At 39.3% G+C, this 20,223-nt stretch overlaps 1 protein-coding gene across 4 annotated transcripts in view; it reads right to left on the bottom strand.

Annotated features, from left to right (window-relative positions):
* CCT6B (chaperonin containing TCP1 subunit 6B) overlaps window positions 1–20,223 on the bottom strand; it is a 35,227-nt gene that overhangs the window by 4,090 nt on the left and 10,914 nt on the right. For all 4 annotated transcript variants that reach the window (XM_069602855.1, XM_069602858.1, XM_069602857.1 and 1 more), the window contains 7 exons: window positions 19,569–19,672; window positions 15,732–15,842; window positions 15,412–15,571; window positions 8,685–8,767; window positions 8,079–8,175; window positions 7,408–7,555; window positions 426–559 (listed from right to left, as the gene is read on the bottom strand). In XM_069602855.1, the coding sequence (XP_069458956.1) occupies window positions 426–559; window positions 7,408–7,555; window positions 8,079–8,175; window positions 8,685–8,767; window positions 15,412–15,571; window positions 15,732–15,842; window positions 19,569–19,672 (837 nt within the window). The remainder of the gene's footprint in view (window positions 1–425; window positions 560–7,407; window positions 7,556–8,078; window positions 8,176–8,684; window positions 8,768–15,411; window positions 15,572–15,731; window positions 15,843–19,568; window positions 19,673–20,223) is intronic.

The raw sequence follows: 20,223 nt of genomic DNA, 5'->3' as shown, positions 1-20,223 counted from the left end.
TCTCCTTTTCTAGTACTGTATTTAGAAGTGCTAAACAGCCAAAAGTTCTCACTTCCCATAATTTAAAGTGCTCGTACTTTGGATACCACCAACAAAATAAAGATCTACTCAAAATCTAGTTAAATTTTACATTCTAAACTTCTCCATTATGATTAATCATGAAGTATTTTTGAAAGAAATTTCTGGAGTTAACTTCAAATTTTGGAGCTCAGAGACAGAAGCAAAGTAGCAATTTAGCCATTTCTTGAAACTCCTACAAGTATTCAGAGCTGTTATACTGAAAACTTTGCTGCTTCATCTAAAACTATGTAGGGAAATATAAGCAAACACCTGTCTTTCTACTCTACTGTGATACCTAATATGGGTAATTTCATTAGACATCTTATGTCCAATCAATTATTCTTTGGCCATTAGGATAGTTGTACCTTAGGGATAATGAGTAAAGCATCAGCAAAAGCTTGGACTCCGAGACGAGCTCTTCCTTGTATCGTGTGCTTGTATGTAACTAGAGCTTCAGCTATTGCCACTTCAACGGCACCTGCTCCTGGAACAACACAACCTATTGGGGGGAAAAATGATTGGCAAGACATGCCACACAGAAGAAACAGAGAAAAATGCAACTAGATATTCATGGTCTATTATCTTGCCTGCATCTAAAATGTGTTTAAATACAGAGAGAAATAAAATAAGTCACACAGCTCGGTGATTACTCAGATGTCTTACAAAACATCCTAAAGTTATACATCATTAAATAATTAAGCACAGTACAGATGTGCTATGCCAAAGCCTTTGACTGTGTGGATCACAATGAACTGTGGAAAATTCTTCAAGAGATGGTAATACCAGACCACCTGACCTGCCTCCTGAGAAATCTGTATGCAGGCCAGGAAGCAACAGTTAGAACTGGACACGGAACAACAGACTGGTTCCAAATCGGGAAAGGAGAACGTCAAGGCTGTATATTGTCACCCTGCTTATTTAACTTATATGCAGAGTACACCATGAGAAATGCCAGGCTGGATGAAGCACAAGCTGGAATCAAGATTGCCAGGAGAAATATCAGTAACCTCAGACAGGCAGATGACACCACTCTTATGGCAGAAAGTAACGAAGAACTAAAGAGCCTCTTGATGAAAGTGAAAGAGGAGAGTGGAAAAAGCTGGCTTAAAGCTCAACATTCAGAAAACTTAGATCATGGCATCTGGTCCCATCACTTCATGGCAAATAGATGGGGAAACAGTGGAAACAGTGTCAGACTTTATTTTTGGGGGCTCCAAAATCACTGCAGATGGTGATTGCAGCCATGAAATTAAAAGATGCTTACTCCTTGGAAGAAAAGTTATGACCAACGTAGACAGCATATTAAAAAGCAGAGAGATTACTTTGCCAACAAACGTCCGTCTAGTCAAAGCTATGGTTTTTCCAGCGGTCATGTATAGATGTGACAGTTGGACTATAAAGAAAGCTGAGTGCCAAAGACTTGATGCTTTTGAACTGTGGTGTTGGAGAAGACTCTTGAGAGTCCCTGGGACTGCAAGGAGATTCAACCAGTCAATTCTAAAGGAAGTCAGTCCTGAATATTCATTGGAAGGACTGATGCTGAAGCTGGAACTCCAATACTTTGGCTACCTGATTAGAAAAACTGACTCATTGGAAAAGACCCTGATGATGGGAAAGATGGAAGGCAGGAGGAAAAGGGGACGACAGAGGATGAGATGGTTAGATGGCATCACCAACTCAATGGATTTGAGTCAGAATAAACTCCAGGAGTTGGTGATGGACAGGGAGGCCTGGCATGCTGCAGTTCATGGGGTGGCAAAGAGTCAGACACGACTGAGTGACTGGACTGAATTGAACAGGTAACAGCTGGATACAAACAGCTTATTTCATTGTTTATAAAAGCAGACATACCTTCATCCTTCTCCTTTATAACTACACTTAAAATGTAGTTACTTAAAATTTATTGTTGCAGACAACTAATAACAGCATTTGATTTGAAAAAAAATGCTAGGCCAACATAAACTGGCCATAGTTTTTGGTATGCAATTCTCAGAACTCAAGGAAGTATTTACTTCCTTGTACAAGCAGACCCAAACTGTTTGAGAAAAAAATTAGGTGTTATTATTCTAAGGCCAAAGCTCTGGTTAAACACATCAATTTTCAATTGAGGATATAACTCTTACACCTGCTGGTATGGTTTTATAAAGTTTATTTACTCTTCTTTGAATTAGTAAACTTGCTTTGGAATCATCCATGTTTAAAGTAATAAACACAAAGAGAATCTCTCCTTTTATCCTACATCATTCTTTAATTACAACCCCCTTTCTCTGCTTCATTGTACAACATAACTGCTCAAGAGAATTGTCTACCCACAAGGTAATTAGAGCCTCACCTCCCATTCACACGTTCTAAAAGCTCCTTGTTAAATACTGAATAAACACAAAAGAGTATTTACATGTATAAGATATAAAGAATAAATATACAAATAAATGTACCCATGTACCTACCACCCAGTTTTAGAAACAGAACATTACCAGTAGCTTTGAAAACTTCCCAGATCCCATTCTCCTGTAAAAACACACCATACCAATAAGTGTGGGAAGTTACTAAAGCAGTAACTGAAGAGAAATTTACATCACTAAACACCCATATTAGAAAAGCACAAAGGTCTCAAACCAATGAAGAACAAATGAAAACTAATGTAAGCAGAAGAAGGAAAATAGTAAAGATCAAAGTGGAAATCAATGAAATAAAAATGATCCATGAAATGAAATGAGAACAGTGCAGAAATCTGTCACTACAGATTCTACAGATATTAAAGGGATAATAAAGTACTATTACAAATAACTTAATGCCAGTAAATTTGAAAACAAAGATCAGGGGTTAGCAAACTTTCTGCAAAAGGCCAGGTAATGAATATTTTAGGCTCTGTAGGCCATGCCATCTCTTCTGCAACTATTCAATTCTGCCAGCATAGCACAAAGTCACAGACAATACATAGCAAACGGGGGCATCTATGTTCCAATATAACTTTATCTACCACAAATAGGCAGCAAATCAGATTAGTTCAGGGCAGTATGATCTTAACTTAGATGAAGTGGACACATTTCTTGAAGGGCACAAAGTACTAAAGCTCACTCAAGAAAACCAGACAACCTGAACAGTCCTGTATCCATAAAAGAGACTGAATTTGTGGTTAGACTCCTCCCATGAAGAAAACTCCAGGGCTTCCCTGGCGGCTCAGTGGTGAAGTCTGCCTGCCAATGCAGATGAGGGGTAGGGAATTCCCTGGCAGTCCAGTGGGTAGGACTTTGGTCACGGGTTCAGTCCCTGTTAGGGAACTAAGATCCCTCAAGTCACAAGCTGTGGCCAAGAAAAAAACAAAGAATTGATAAATAAAATGTGGTATATATCTACAATAGAATATTATTCAGCCTTAAAAGGAAGGAAATTTTGAAACATGCTAATAATATAACATGGATGAAGACATTATACTCAGCAAAATAGCCATCGACAAAAGGACAAAAACTGTATGATTCCATTCATATCAAGTACATAGAACAGTCAGATTCATAAAGACAGAATGTAGAATGGTGGTCTCCGGGGGTCGGGGGAGAAGAGATTGGAAAGTTATTGCGGGTACAGAGTTTCAGTTTTGCAAGATGAAAGATGTTCTGTGATAGATGGTGGTAGAGACTGCACAAACCGAAGACTGACAGTTCTAAAAGAAAAATGCTGCGACCTTGGGCAGATAAAAGATTTTTTAGACATCACCCAAAAGCATAATCCATGAAAGGAAAACTGATAAATTATACTTCATCAAAATTAAGAATTCTTCTTTGAAATACACTGTTAAGAGAATAACAGAACAAACTACAGAGTAGCAGAAAATATTTACAGATCACATATCTGAAAAGGTATTTGTATCCAGAATATATAAAGAACTCTCAAGCTCAACAATAAGAGAACAAACAACCCAATTTTTAAAAGGGCAAAAGATTTGAACAGAAACTTCACCAAAGATATGGATAGCAAGAAAAGCACATGAAAAGATGCTTAACATCAATGATCATTAAGAAAATGCAAATTAAAATTACAGTTTCGTTTTTTTAATTTTAGAATGGCTAAAGTTAACATGACTGACCATACCCAGTACTATTGGTAAGAATGCAGAACAACCAACAGGAATGTAAAATAGTACATGACAAAACAGTTGAGCAATTTCTAAAAAGTTACAACATAGCATTGCTTTCCTAGCCATTTACCCAAGGCAAATGAAAGCATCAGTTCAGTCGCTCAGTCGTGTCCGACTCTTTGCGACCCCATGAATTGCAGCACACCAGGCCTCCCTGTCCATCACCAACTCCCGGGGTTCACCCAAACTCATGTCCATCGAGCATATGTCCATACAAAGACTTGTACACAAATGTTCATAACAACTTTATTTGCTATAGCCAAGAACTGTAAACAACCAAATGTTCATCAATAGGTGAATTTGATGAAATAAACTGTAGTATATTAATGTAATGGAATACTATCTAGCAATAAAATGAATGAACCCTGATCAATATAATAACATCAATTAATTTACAATAATTATGTTGAGTAAAAGAAGCCAAGCAAAAAAAACAGAATACATAGCGTATTATTCCACTCATACAAGATTCTAAAAAATGCAAACTAATCTATAGCAACAGAAAGCTGACTTCCTGTTGCGCCCAGGAGGCTGCCTACGGGCAGGGTGACACAGGCAGAGGAGGAAGGAAGGATTACCAAGGGGCAACGGGGTAACTTTTCAGGGTGATAAATATATTCATTATCTTGACTGAGGGGACTGTTTCATGGCTGTATGTATACTTTAAACGTGTAGTTCATAATATGTCAATTACCTAGATAAATTATTTCTTAAAAAACTAAGAGGTTGAAGTGATTTTTTTTAATAATCCATTTTTCTTTGTATTCTAAAGCCTAAGAACCAAGTTGAACTACCAAAGCCTTCTTCTTTAAAAAATACTTTAAAAAATACTACTAGCTTTCATCAAAAGTGACTATAAGAAGTAGGCTCTCATACCAACTCCCATATTTTTTCAATTTAGGAACTGCTGTGATTTCTCCTTTTCAATAATGAAAACTATGTAGCTGATTGTATCTCTATGTTCTGGCAGATTAAATATTACAGTGACTATTATGTTTGCTATATCCATATTCTATTTTCCTAGGTTCTAATTTTCCATCTCAGCTTCTGTTCTACCATTATTTCACATTTATGCTTTTGCTTATCAGACAAATCTGATATATTGTTTATAGAGTTACTCTATTTTTTTTGAGATACAATTCACATACCGTAAAATTCAGCCTTTTACACTGGTGCAGTGGTTAAGACTCTACACTTCCGCCACAGGGGGCGTGGGCCCGATCCCTGGTTAGGGAATCCCAGATTCCGTGCTATGCAGCCAAAAAAAAAAGTGTACGTCCCAGTAGTTTCCAGTATATTCACATGACTCTGCAACCATCTCCATTCTAATCCCAAAATACTTTCCTAAAAGTACCCTGTACCCACTAGCAATCATCCCCTATTTCCTCTTCCCCCAGCCCCTGACAATCACAACTACTAATCTACCTTTTATGGCCTTGCCTTTTCTGGAATCATATAACACACAGACTTTCGTGCCTAGATTCTTTTACCTTATAGAATGTTTTCAAGGTCACCAATATTGTAGCATATATCAGTATTTATTCCTTTAAAATACTCCACTGTATAGACATACCACATTTTATTTATCTATTTATCAGCTAATGGATATTTGGATTGTTTCCACTGGCTGGCTACTATGAACATTCATGTGTATTTTTGGTGTGCACATACATTTTTACCGTACTTGTATGCACACCTAAGAGCTGATGTGCTGGTCATAGAGTAACTATATTTAATCTTTGAGAAACTGCCTGTTTTTCAATAGTTTCCACCAGCAACGTATAAAGGTTCCAATTTCTCCACATTTTCATCATTATTGTCCAGGTTTTTGATTACTGCCATCTTAGTCACCATGAAACAGTATCTCTTGGTGGTCTTGATTTTCATTTCCCTAATGAATAATGATGTTGAGCATTTTTTCATGATGGGTTTCCTATTCTCACTTACATAGTATGTTATTGAATTATCTAACCCTAACTCCTTTTAGAAGGAAGCTGGTAATAAATTATCAATAAATATTCTTTCCTAATCTTCCTTAAAATTATACTGCAATGAGGAAATGGAATGGGTCCTAAGCTGTAAAAGCATTTTCATGATTTTAAAAATAAATTTCTAAAAATAAAAAATGATACTACAATATTAAATCAGTTTTTTCATTTAATAAATAGAAGTTAATTAAAAAGGCAGCATACTATTAAGAATATTTCAGTACATCCCTGGTGGTCCAGTGGATAAGAATCTGCCTGCCAATGCAGGGGACATGGATTCCAACCCTGGCCGGGAAAGATTCCACAAGCTTCGAAGCAACTAAATCCATACACCACTAAGTCCGTGCTCTAGAGCCCGTGAGCCGCAACTGCTGAGCCACAACTACCGCAGCCTGCAAGCTCTAGGGTCCATGTGCCACAACTACTGAACCTGTGCACCTACAGCCTGTGTTCCACAACAGGAGAGGCCAACACAATGAGAAGCCCCGTGCACCACAGTGTACCACCCCTGCTCACTACAACTAGACAAAGACCCAGCACAGTCAAAAAAACATCTTTTTAATTAAATGAACTATAGAAAAGACTATCCCGAAGGAGAAAACTTCACTATAAACAGTCTGAAGTGAAATAAGAGAATTCAAAAGCAGAGACATTACTTTGCCACCTAAGGTCCGTCTAGTCAAGGCTATGGTTTTACCTGTGGTCATGTATGGATGTGAGAGTTGGACTGTGAAGAAGGCTGAGCGCCAAAGAATTGATGCTTTTGAACTGTGGTGTTGGAGAAGACTCTTGAGAGTCGCTTGGACTCAAAGAGATCCAACCAGTCCATTCTAAAGGAGATTAGTCCTGGGTGTTCTTTGGAAGGAATGATGCTAAAGCTGAAACTCCAATACTTCGGCCACCTCATGCAAAGAGCTGACTCATTGGAAAAGACTGACGCTGGGAGGGATTGGGGGCAGGAGGAGAAGGGGACGACAGAGGATGAGATGGCTGGATGGCATCACCGACTCGATAGACGTGAGTTTGAATGAACTCCGGGAGTTGGTGATGGACAGGGAGGCCTGGCGTGCTGCGATTCATGGGGTCGCAAAGAGTCAGACTCGACTGAGCGACTGAACTGAACTGAACTGAATCATTCATATCTTTTAAAATACTATGCATCCCATAATAGATTACTACTTTAAAAATATGTGAGGTTCGTATCTATCACAAAAAAGAGCTTACCATCTTCAATGGCATTTTTGATGGCACGAAGTCCATCCCTTACAGCATCCTTGATTTGTGTGAGAGTATGCTTATTTGGTCCCTTAACCAACAAGGTGACAGAGCGAGGGTTAATGCAGTCCTCAATAAAAGTGTACTTTTCCTCACCCTAAAAGGTAATATAAGGAGATATAACTTTAATACTTAAAGCCATTATGAAATCAAGACCTAGCTGATACTATCAGAATCCAAACTTTGTATGAATTTTTCTTATCAAGTATAACTAAATGTGGGCTTCCCTGATGGCTCAGCAGGTAAAGAATCTGCCTGCAATGCAAGAGTCGCAGGAAGCATGGGTCCAATCCCTGGGTTGGGAAGATCCCCTGGAGGAAGGCATGGCAACCCACTCCAGTATTCCTAGAGAATCCCATGGACATTGGAGCCTGGCAGGCTGAGGTCCACAGGGTCACAAAGAGTCGGACACAACTGAAGCAACTGAGCACATCACATAGCATTAACCAAATATGTGTTAAAGCAGTTAAGTTATATCTGAACTATTAAGAAACATTTAGAAAGATAAACTGTAAAATCTATCCTGTGGATTCTCATAAAATAAAATGTGAATTTAAAAGTTTAGTTTTTTTTTTAAGTTTCCTGTTCACATTATAACCACTGCCCACAGAAATACTCACTAATGTATACTCATATACAAGACCAGCATGTCCCAAGCAATCTATACTGAAGTCTTCAACAGAATTCACAGCCACTCCACCACAAGCAAGAGAGAGTCTGAAATTACATATATGACACCATAGCTTTGGTTATGAAAAATATACAGACTAATTTGTTAAAGCTGAAAAAGATAATCTAACACAGAAGACTGCATTGTCATTATATTGTATTATTTTCAAATATGTTTTAAGAAAATGAAAACCTTCTGAGGATCTCATGAGAAAAAGTTGAGATGTATTAACAACCTTGATTTTGAACACTTCCATTATTTACTGAAATTATGAACAAAATTTGAAATGTGTATGCTACTATTTGATGCTTGGATGGCATCACTGACTCAATGGACATGAGTTTGGGTAAACTCCAGGAGTTGGTGATGGACAGGGAGGCCTGGCATGCTGCAGTCCATGGGGTCAAAAAGAGTCAGACACGACTGAGCCACTGAACTGAAGTGAATGTTACTTTTTGTTCAACAACACTGACATAAAAGCTAAAAGGAATACACACGGATAATTTCAATTTAATCTATAAAAAAACTTAAAATACATAATTATCAGCAAGCTTACCTTTCCATGTTTCTTCTTTTTGCTCTACGAAGAGCTAAAATGCCATGTTTTGCAAGAGCATCTAAGGAAAATGGATCAATTCCCTATAATCAAATTAGCATAAAAGTTATAAGCATGTTTTAAGCCAACAGTTCTCAAAGTTTTTGGTCTCAACACTGCTTCACAATATTAAAAATTACTAAGAACCCAAAGAGCTTTCGTTTATGTGGTCTGTATCTATAATACTTATCATATTATAAGTTAAAATTATACTGTGGGAAAAAAGATAGTGGAGCAGAAGGACGTGCACTCATCTTCTCCGGCGAGAACTCCAAAATTACAACTCGCTGCTGAACAACCATCAACAGGAGAATGTGGGATCCCCCCAAAAGAAGATACCCCACGCCCAAGGGCAAAGGCGAAGCCCCAGCAAGATGATAGGAGGGGCAAAATCACATTTAGAATCAAACACCATACCCACCAGAGATGCTCTGAGGGCTCAAATAAAACCTCTGTGCACACCAGGAGACCCCACAGAGACTGAGCCTGCCTCTGAGTGTTTGAGTGTCTCCTGCAGGGGTACAGGGCAGCAGTGGCCTGCCGCAGGGGCAGGGGCTCTGGGTGCAGCAGACCTGGGTATGGCATAAACACTCTTGGAAGAGATCTCCATTAACCCCACCATAGAGCTGGCAGAACTTACACAGGACTGGGGATAAAGACTCTAGGAGGGCACAAACAAAACCTTGTGTGCACCAGAACCCAGGAGAAAGGAGCAATGACCCCACAAGAGACTGACTGAGACTTGCCCGGAGTGTCCAGGAGTCACCAGCAGAGGGATGGGTGGTCTACTGCAGGGTCGGGGTCGGGGAGTGCAGCAAAGCCTCCACCAGATCTTTTGAAGGAGATTTACCTTCATTACCATTATCTTTATTACCTCCACCATAGTTTGGCCTCAGGGAGGGAACACAGCCCCGCCCATCAACAGATATTGAATTAAAGATTTACCGAGAATGGCCCCGCCCATCAGAATAAGACCCAGTTTCCCCTTCAGTCAGTCTCTCCCATCAGGAATCTTCCATCCTTCTCCATCACAGGGCAGAATGAAAACCACAATCACAGAAAACTGACCAAACTGATCACATGGACCACAGCCTTGTCTAACTCAATGAACTATGAGCCATGCCATATAGGGCCACCCAAGACGGATGGGTCATAGTGGAGAGTTCTGACAAAACGTGGTCTACTGGAGAAGGGAATGGCAAACCATTTCAGTATTCTTGCCATGACAACTGCATGAACAGTATGAAAAGCCAAAAAGATAAGACACTGAAAGATGAACTCCCCGGGTCGGTAGGAGTCCAATAGGCTACTGGAGATCAGTGGAGAAATAACTCAAGAAAGAATGAATTGACGGAGCCAAAGCAAAAACACCACCCAGCTGTGGATGTGACTTGGGATGGAAGTAAAGTCCGATACTGTAAAGAGCAGTGTTGCATAGGAACCTGGAATGTTAGGTCCAAGCAAGAGAGAACATTGACTTTATAGGAATGAGTGAACTAAAATGGACTGAAATGAGTGACTGTAACTCAGATGACCATGATATCTACTACCGTGGGCAAGAATCCCATATAAGAAATGGAGTAGCCCTCATAGTTAACAGAAGAGTCCAAAATGCAGTACTTGGATGCAATCTCAAAAACAACAGGATGATCTCTGTTCATTTCTGAGGCAAACCATTCAATATCACAGTAATCCAAGTCTATGCCCCAACCAGTTGCTGAAGAAGCTGAAGTTGAATGGTTCTGTGGAGACCTACAAGACCTTCTAGAACTAACACCCAAAAAAGATGTCCTTTTCATTATAGGGGACTGGAATGCAAAAGTAGGAAGTCAAGAAACACCTGGACTAACAGGCAAATTTGCCCTTGGAGTACAGAATGAAGCAGGGCAAAGGCTGACAGGGTTCTGCCAAGAGAACACACTGGTCATAGCAAACACCCTCTTCCAACAACACAAGAGAAGACTCTACACATGGATATCACCAGAAGGTCAATAGCAAAATCAGACTGATCATATTCTTTGCAGCCAAAGATGGAGAAGCTCTGTACAGTCAGCAAAACAAGACCAGGAGTTGACTGTGGCTCAGATCATGACCTTATTGCCACATTCAGACTTAAATTGAAGAAAGTGGGGAAAACCACTAGAACATTCAGGTATGGCCTAAATCAAATCCCTTACAATTATACAGTGGAAGTGACAGACAGATTCAAGGAATTAGATCTGATAGACAGAGTGCCTGATGAACTATGGACAGAGGTTCATGACATTGTACAAGGAGGCAGTGATCAAGACCATCCCCAAGGAGAACATGCAAAAAGGCAAAATGGTTGTCTGAGGAGGACTTACAAATAGCTGAAAAAAAGAAGAGAAGTGAAAAGCAAAGGAGAAAAGGAAAGATATACCCATTTGAATGCAGAGTTCCAAGGAATAGCAAGGAGAGATAAGCCTTCCTCAATGATCAATACAAAGAAATAGAGGAAAACAATAGAATGGGAAAGACTAGAGATCTCTTCAAGAAAATTAGAGATACCAAGGGGACATTTCATGCAAAGATGGACACAATAAAGAACAGAAATGATATGGACCTAACAGAAGCAGAAGATATTAAGAAGAGATGGCAAGAATACACAGAAGAACTATACAAAAAAGATCTTCATGACCCAGAGAACCATGATGGTGTGATCACTCACCTAGAACCAGACATCCTGGAATGCAAAGTCAACTGGGCCTTAGGAAGCATCACTACAAACAAAGCTAGTGGAGGGGATGGAATTCCACTTGAGTTATTTCAAATCCAAAAAGATGATACTGTGAAAGTGCTGCATTCAATATGCCAGCAAATCTGGAAAACTCAGCAGTGGCCACAGGACTGGAAAACGTCAGTTTTCATTCCAATCCCAAAAAAAGGCAATGCCAAAGAATGTTCAAACTACCACACAGTTGCACTCATCTCACATGCTAGCAAAGTAATGTGCAAAATTCTCCAAGCCAGGCTTCAACAGTACGTGAACCATGAACTTCCAGATGTTCAAGCTGGATTTAGAAAAGGCAGAAGAACCAGAGATCCAATTGCCAACATCCGCTGGATCATCAAAAAAGCAAGAGAGCTTCAGAAAAACATCTACTTCTGCTTTATTGACTACACCAAAGCCTTTGTGTGGATCACAACAAACTGTGGAAAATTCTTCAAGAGATGGGAATACCAGACCACCTGACCTGCCTCCTAAGAAATACGTATGCAGGTCAGGAAGCAACAGTTAGAACTGGACATGAACAACAGACTGGTTCCAAATCGGGAAAGGAGTATGTCAAGGTTGTATATTGTTATCCTGCTTATTTAACTTATACGCAGAATACATCATGCGAAATGCCGGGCTGGATGAAGCACAAGCTGGAGTCAAGGCTGCCGGGAGGAATATCAATAACCTCAGATATGCAGATGACACCACCCTTATGGCAGAGAGTAATGAAGAACTAAAGAGCCTCTTGATGAAAGTTAAAGAAGAGAGTGAAAAAGTAGGCTTAAAATTCAGCATTCATGAAGATGAATGATCATGACATCTGGTCCCATCACGTCATGGCAAATAGATGGGGAAACAATGGTAACAGTGACAGACTTTATTTTGGGGGGCTCCAAAATCACGGCAGATGGTGACTGCAGCCATGAAATTAAAAGACACTGCTCCTTGGAAGAAAAGCTATGACCAACCTAGACAGCATATCAAAAAGCAAAGACATCACTTTGCCGACTAAGGTCCATCTAGTCAAGGCTATGATTTTTCCAGTAGTCAAGTATGGATGTGAGAGTTGGACTGTAAAGAAAGCTGAGCACCGAAGACTTGATGCCTTCGAACTGTGGCACTGGAGAAGTCTCTGGAGAGTCCCTTGGACTGCAAGGAGATCCAACCAGTCAATCCTAAAGGAGATCAGTCCTGAATATTCATTGGAAATACTGATGCTAAAGCTGAAACTCTAATATTTTGGCCACCTGATGGGAAGAACTGACTCATTGGAAAAGACCCTGATGCTGGGAAAGATTGAAGGTGGGAGGGAAAGGGGACGACAGGATGAGATGGTTGGATGGCATCACTTACTCGATGGACATGAGGTTGAGTAAGCTTCAGGAGTTGGTGATGGACAGAAAGCCTATGTTGCTGTAGTCCATGGGGTTGCAAACAGTCGGACACAACTGAGCAACTGAATTTCACTGACTAAAGTTTAAATGGACATTTTTGCAATATTTATTAATCCCTTTAAAATAAAATCATTCAGTTCATGTCAGTCACTAGAAGCCTCTCAAGAGTCTTCTCTAGCACCACAGTTCAAAGGCATCAATTTTTGGAGCTCAGCCTTCTTCATGGTCCAACTCTCACACCCATACATGACTACTGGAAAAACTATAGCTTTGACTACATGGACCTTTGTTAGCAAAGTGATGTCTCTACTTTTCAAGATGCTTTCTAGGTTGGTCAGAGCTTTCCTTTCAAGGAGCAAGCATCTTTTAACTTCATGGCTGCAGTCAGCATCCACAGTGATTCTGGAGTCCAAGAAAATAAAATCTGTCACTGCTTCCATTGTTTCTCCATCTATTTGCCATGAAGTGATGGAACTGGATGTCATGATCTTAGTTTTTTGAATGTTGAGTTTAAGCCAGCTTTTTCTCTCCTCTTTCACCCTCGTCAAGAGGGTCCTCTTCACTTTCTGCCATTAAAGAGATATCATCTGCATATCTGAAGTTGTTGATATTTCTCTTGGAAATCTTGATTCCAGCTGGTGAGTCATCCAGCCTGGCATTTTGCATGATGTACTCTGCATGTAAGTTAAATAAACAGGGTGATATACACAGCCATGTCATACTCCCCAAATTTGAACCAGTCTGTTGTTCCATGTAAGGTTCTAACTGTCGCTTCTTGAATCACATACAGGTTTCTAAGGAGACAGGTAAAGTGGTCTGGTGTTCCAATCTCTTTAAGAATTTTCATGGTTATACAACATCAAAAATATCACATTTGCTAATATCATCACTAATATCATCAGAGGAGTCTTTCAAGTATTGGAAAACTGTCAAGCTCAAAGTGACAGGTACAAGTTTTCCAAAATTCTAACTTTTGTTTGAAAGCTCAAATGTTATTATTGCCAATACATACTGTCTATTGTTTCCTTGAAGGGGCAAGACTGTTTCAGTCATTTCTGAGAAAAACCTACCAAATACCCATGTCTAAACAACCATCCTGTCAGTCATTCTTTCAAGTAAAAATGGCATTCCATGAAAAAAGTGGCTATGCTAGCTTGCAACTCAATTACACAAGAGCTTCAAGACCCTTATTTTGATATGTAGCAGAAGTATTTTGTCCATCTTTCAAATTTTGTGACACAGAATTATAAAAGGATACATCCACTTCTGGGTATATTTCCAGAAAACACTAATTCAAAAAAATACATGCACCCAATGTTCACAGCAGCACTATTTACAACAGCCAAGACATGGTGGCAACCCAAATGCCCATCAACAGATGAATGGATAAAACTGCGATATATATATATGCAATGAAATATTACTGAGCCATAAAAAAGAATGAAATACTGCCATCTGTAGCAACATGAATGGACCGAAAGAATATTGCGTTCAGTGAAATAAGTCAGAGGAAGACAAACACTATATGACATCACTTACATGTGGACCCAAAAAGGAATACAAGCCAACGTATGTGCAAAACGGAGACAGAGTCACAGACGTAGAAGAGAAGCCTGCAGTTGCCAAAGGGAAAAGGGAAAGCGAGGAGAACCAGATCAGGGTGTGGCATGGACACATACAAGCGACTACACATAAAACAGATAAGGGCTTCCCCAGTGGGTCAGCAGTGAAGAATCTGCCTGCCAATGCAGGAGACACGAGTTCGATCTCTGATCCAGGAAGATCCCATATGCCATGGGCTAACTCCCATATGCCTGTGTGCCACAACTACTGAGCCTGCGCTCTAGAGCCCATGCTCCACAACAAGAGAAGCCACCAGTGAGAAACCTGTGCACTGCAGCTAAAAAAAAATGCCCAACGAAGACCCAGCAGAGCCAAACATAAAAAGAAGTCTTTAAAGTTTTTAAAAAATAGATAAGCCTTCTATCTTTTATATCTTTTATCTTTTACATATATCAACAAGGATATACCGTATAGCACAGGGATGTACCTATTATCTTATAATAAACTATAATGGAGTATAATCCACAAAAATCAGGCGGGTACTTTACCATCTGAGCTATCAGGGAAGCCCATTATGCTGTACACCTGAAATTAACACAATGTTGTCAACCAACTATACTTCAATTAAAAAATAAAAAGGTGCAATTTCAAGGATCAAAATTTGATAAAATTTTTAAGTTTTCCCATTTCATCAAAACAATCTTAAATGAAACTGCCCTTTTTGTATGTGGGTGATGTGGCAATAAAGAATATGATGACTAGTTCAGTTCGGTGCTACTGCTATGATTTGTTCTAAGGTGCCAGTGGTTTTACCTATCGCTGCTTTGCATCATCATTGCAGACACCAACACAATGTAAAAGGCATTATTATTACTATTATGAAAATAGTTTTGACCTCACAGATATGCCCTAACATGGGGCCCACAAACCACTCTTGGAAAAACACTGAGGAATATTTACAAACAGTTAAAAATCTAAACTTTTTTCTCACCTTTTGATTAATGACAACAAATCCTTTATTAGACTGAGCACAGACTTTGTCTTTCAAGTCTATTATTTTTTGTACTCTGTCTTCAATAAATTTTCTTTCCGCTTTTACCAATTTCTCTTTCTCTTCTGCAGTTTTATAAAAGAAACCAGAGCTCACCTCACTAGAAGATTAATAAAGACAAGCTAGTAAAAGTAAGGCAGGGAAAAACAGGAAGGTAGAAAGGGTTTATAGTAAACATTTGGTAGGTAAAAATAGGGGTTAAAAAACAGTTTTAGAAAAAAACAATTGCAAAGAATACAAAGAGTAACTGGGACACTTACGTTTTTTCATATTCTAGTGATACATTACAGGTAAGGATAAATGCATCATCTACTCGTTTCTTCATATCTGGATGACGGGCACCATGATCCAGAACTAACCCTTTGATCAACCTAGTAAAAATATGCACTGTTTCTTATTTTGAATATACACTCTAAATTCAGTATAAAATTAAAATTATACTCTTAAAATGGTAACAGAACTGCCATAGCAATTGTTAAACAGTATTGCTTTATACCAGCTTTAAACCCAACACATAACTAATAAAATTAGAAAAGAGAACCTATTTTAACACAGTGTGACTGTGAAGTGACAATGAAAAGTCAATCCAGAATTATTCTTTAAATTATGTGCCTCAAAACATGTGACACAGCTGATCAAGTAATGAAAGGGAGACACACAATGAGTTTCTAAGGAACATTTGTTCAAACTAATTATATGGAAAAACTAAAAACTGTTAACCTAAATGTCCAACAATAGGACATTGTTCAGCAGACAATGACTTGACTATGGGCTAGTCATGAAAACCATGTAATAACATGAAAAAAATATTTACAGGGGTAGCTTTATTTATAAGCAGAGAATGACAAATTACCTATAAAGTATGATTATCACTATTCTTAATAAGCTCCTTGGCATTGAAAAGGAAAAACAGAAGAAAACTAAGAGTAGGATTATGCTTGGGTGGTAGGAACAGAGATAATTGATGGGGGGCGGGGGGGAGCGGGGGGCTTTTTTCCTGTTTTCCAAATGACCTTTCAAGAGCAAATATTTCTGTAACTTTCAAAAATTCACTTTCACCCAACTAGGAAATGCATTTCTACTTATGAATCTTTTATAACCAATATTTGTTATTCATTAATGTAAAGAGGTGATTTTTTAAATAGTTGAACATAATTATAGGGAAGTTTACAAAATTTTCCTCTAACTGGATTGCTCCAACTCCTAACTGAATGTGAAGACATTTTATTTAGGAAGAAAGAAAGAAACTACATGTTCAGTATTCTTCACTCTTCAAGTCTCCTTCACTCTTCTACTGCTTCTCACCCTCAGCAAATGACTTTGCTTGAGAAAATAAACACTCTGTCCCATCACGACCTCTACCAGCACCTGAACCTCAAGCTCCTAGGAACAGAAATGACATGCCCATGCTCCCTCCTCTCTAAGGTCGACTCCCCAACCTGTGGACTGAATTCCATTTCCCCTCTTGGCTCCTGCAACTGTCCCTTCTTCCCCTGCATCAACTGTTCCTGCCTCCACGAGCATCCTCATGAGGGTACACACTTGCCATAGTAATTCTCATCTTTAAAACAAAAAATTATTCCCCCTCGACCCCATTCCCATGTTCCATTCGAGCTACTGCCCCACTTCTTTGCTCCCCGTTAGAGCTAACTCCTCTGAGTTGCTGGTGTTTGCATCCTCACTTCTCTCCTAACCATTCTCTCTTGAGCCCACATCAATCTGACTCTCACCCTCACCCCTTAAACATTCTCCAAATCTAATGGCCAATTAGTTCGCAACTTGCTCGAGCTGTCAACAGCAGGTTACTCTCACCTTCTTGAAACCCTTTATCCTCTCAGCTCCTGGAACACTGCTCTTTCCTGGCTTTCCTCCTTTCTCACTGACCACCCTTTTTCAGTCTCCTTGTTCAGTCCTCCTCATCTTCTCAGTTTCTAACACTGCAGTTTTCAGGGCTCAACCTTTAAACTTCCTCTTTTCTCTACCTTTATCACTTTCCAGATGGTCTAATTAACTCTCAGAGCTTTCAGTCATCCATACACCAATGACTGCCAAATATATATTTCCAGTCCAGACCTCTAACCTGAATTCCTGACACCTCCCTCCAAATCCCTACTCAGCATCTCCACATGGACATCTAATAGGCACCTAACACATAACAGTCCCCAAACCAAGCTCTTGATTATTGCCTCACACCTGCTCCTTCCCAAGAAATGGCATCTCTGCTTTTCTAGCTGCTCATTCAAAACCCAAGAGACATCCTTGAATCCTCTGCTTCTGTCACATTCTATGTGGAACCATCAACAAATCCTGGGGCTCCCTCCTTCTAAGTGTACCCTGATGCAAACCTTTTTCCATCTCTCACCTGTATTACAACAGATTCCTAACAGATCTCCTGCCTCTGCCTCTGCACTACACTCCCTGCTCCACAGTGTCCTTGCCACAGAACAACCACTGAGATTCTTCTGAAATACAAACCAAGAACTTCTTGCCCTCAGCAGTAGTAATTTGGACCAACTTTACTACCAAAAACGACTAAAGATGCTGGATTAAAAACAACAACAACCCTTAAAAACACTGGAGAGCCACAAAACATACAGAGCCACAAAAGTTTTCTTTCCAAAACAGAAAACAAAATAGAAACTCCAGAGGGTAACTAGAAAACTGCAGGTACTCACCCTAAAGCCATCTCACAATTCAAGCATATCTGAACTTTGATCTTATAATGAGAGGGGGAAAGAATTAAAAGCTCAAGGATTACCCAAAGTAGAGAGTATTGTAGAAGACTCTTTTCACATTAAGTGAACTTAAAAGGCTACATACTCAGGGTATAAACCAGCAGCCCTCATGTGAACTTGTAGTTAGAATTCGCAACAACTGGATATTCAATAAAAACCTCAAGCTGTGGCTTTAGTTTAAAGCAGTCTCTGGGCTTCTTGAAGCAGCAAACTCAAACCCTCTTCGAACAAAGGCAGCTTCAGCCTAGGTCTCTTATTTCTACAAATACTTTTTTCAGCACAATCAATGGCACACATTGGAAACAAAGCACAATGAGTGAGGACCAACAAAATACAGTAAACAACAGGAATAGAAAGGACAAAACTTTAAACATTGTAATATTAAACGTGAACTCTGTTTAAAGAAGTGAAAAGTAAGTTTGAAAAGATCTGCATGGAACAGGAAACCATACAAAATGAAAAGGCAGATTAAAGGACAAACCAAACAGAACTTCTATAAATACGTAAAGACACCCACACATATATTGAAAAAGTATTTACAGATAAAATACAACATCTGAATTGGCTTCAAAATAATCCAAATTTGGGACAAAATAAAGGAAAGAGAAGTATAGAAAGAAAGAGAAGGGTGCATATAAGGTGAAAATAAGACAAACCATATGTTGAAAATTGATAAAGATGAGTGACAGATATGTGGGAGTTCATTCACTATTCTATTCTACTTTTGTATGTGTTTAGACTATTCCAGAATAGAATGTTTAAAATAAGTTAAGTCCAAAGTCAACAAGGTGCTATTCACTCTGAGTACATACTACATACATACTTAGACAATGTTGACCATCTTACCTCTCTGACCTCATCTTCTCCTTTTTTTCTCTTCCTATGACCCAGGCACGCTAGAACACCTCAAAACACACCTACCTTGGGACATTTTCCACTGTTATCCCCTCTGCTTAGAGCACTCTTCTTCCAGATGTTCACACGGCTATCACCCTAATTTCTTCAAAGACTGCTTTAGATATTTAGTTTACTTTCTCATCACAATGTTCTTCCTTGACTATCCTAAAATCACACACATGCTCACACACACAACTGCTCTAGCCTCTTTACAGCACTTATTAGCATAATGTGCTCACTATCTCTTTCAATTGGAAATGTAAGATTCTTAAAGAAACTGTTTTGTTTACTCTTCATTCCTAGCACCTAAAACAAATGAATGGTTGCTGGTTAAGTATCCAATTAATATATGCTAAACAAATGGAAAGATGTTGAATAAAAGTAACTAAAGAAATTAATGACAGAATCTCTGCAGATAATCAAGTATTCTAGACTCTATGCACTGTCAAAGTTTATGTCACTTACTTTGTATCTGTTTCCGATTTATGCTTCATCTCCATGATTTCTACCATGAAGAGATCAATAGGATAATTCGGTCTCCTAATTGCCAAAACAGAATCCACAACAGCCTGAAAGAGAAATGAATTACAACAGTCAACTATTTGGTCTACTGAAAGAAACCACTGGCCCTAGTAATTGATCACTAGACTAAGCAGATAAAATGCTTCAGGCTCCAAAACACAGGGCAAGTCAAAAAAATACCACTTTCTCAGGGACACTTGGAGAAGGCGATGGCACCCCACTCCAGTACTCTTGCCTGGAAAATCCCATGGATGGAGGAGCCTGGTGGGCTGCAGTCCATGGGGTCGCTAGGAGTCTGACACAACTGAGCGACTTCATTTTCACTTCTCACTTTCATGCATTGGAGAAGGAAATGGCAACCCACTCCAGTGTTCTTGCCTGGAGAATCTCAGGGATGGGGGAGCCTGCTGGGCTGCCGTCTATGGGGTCGCACAGAGTCAGACACGCCTGAAGCGACTTAGCAGCAGCAGCAGGGACTCTAATGATAACCAATGCCAATGGATATTTCAGAGCCTACATGAACTTCAGAGATTATCAGGTCCAAACCCTTTAAGAATTATGGTCTTAAAACAAAGTCTAACAGGTAGTAGTGGAGTCA

Source organism: Ovis canadensis, chromosome 11 (assembly GCF_042477335.2).
Source record: "Ovis canadensis isolate MfBH-ARS-UI-01 breed Bighorn chromosome 11, ARS-UI_OviCan_v2, whole genome shotgun sequence".
In the NCBI taxonomy this organism is placed as follows: domain Eukaryota; kingdom Metazoa; phylum Chordata; class Mammalia; order Artiodactyla; family Bovidae; genus Ovis; species Ovis canadensis.
This window is presented reverse-complemented; position numbering and strand designations above follow the sequence as displayed.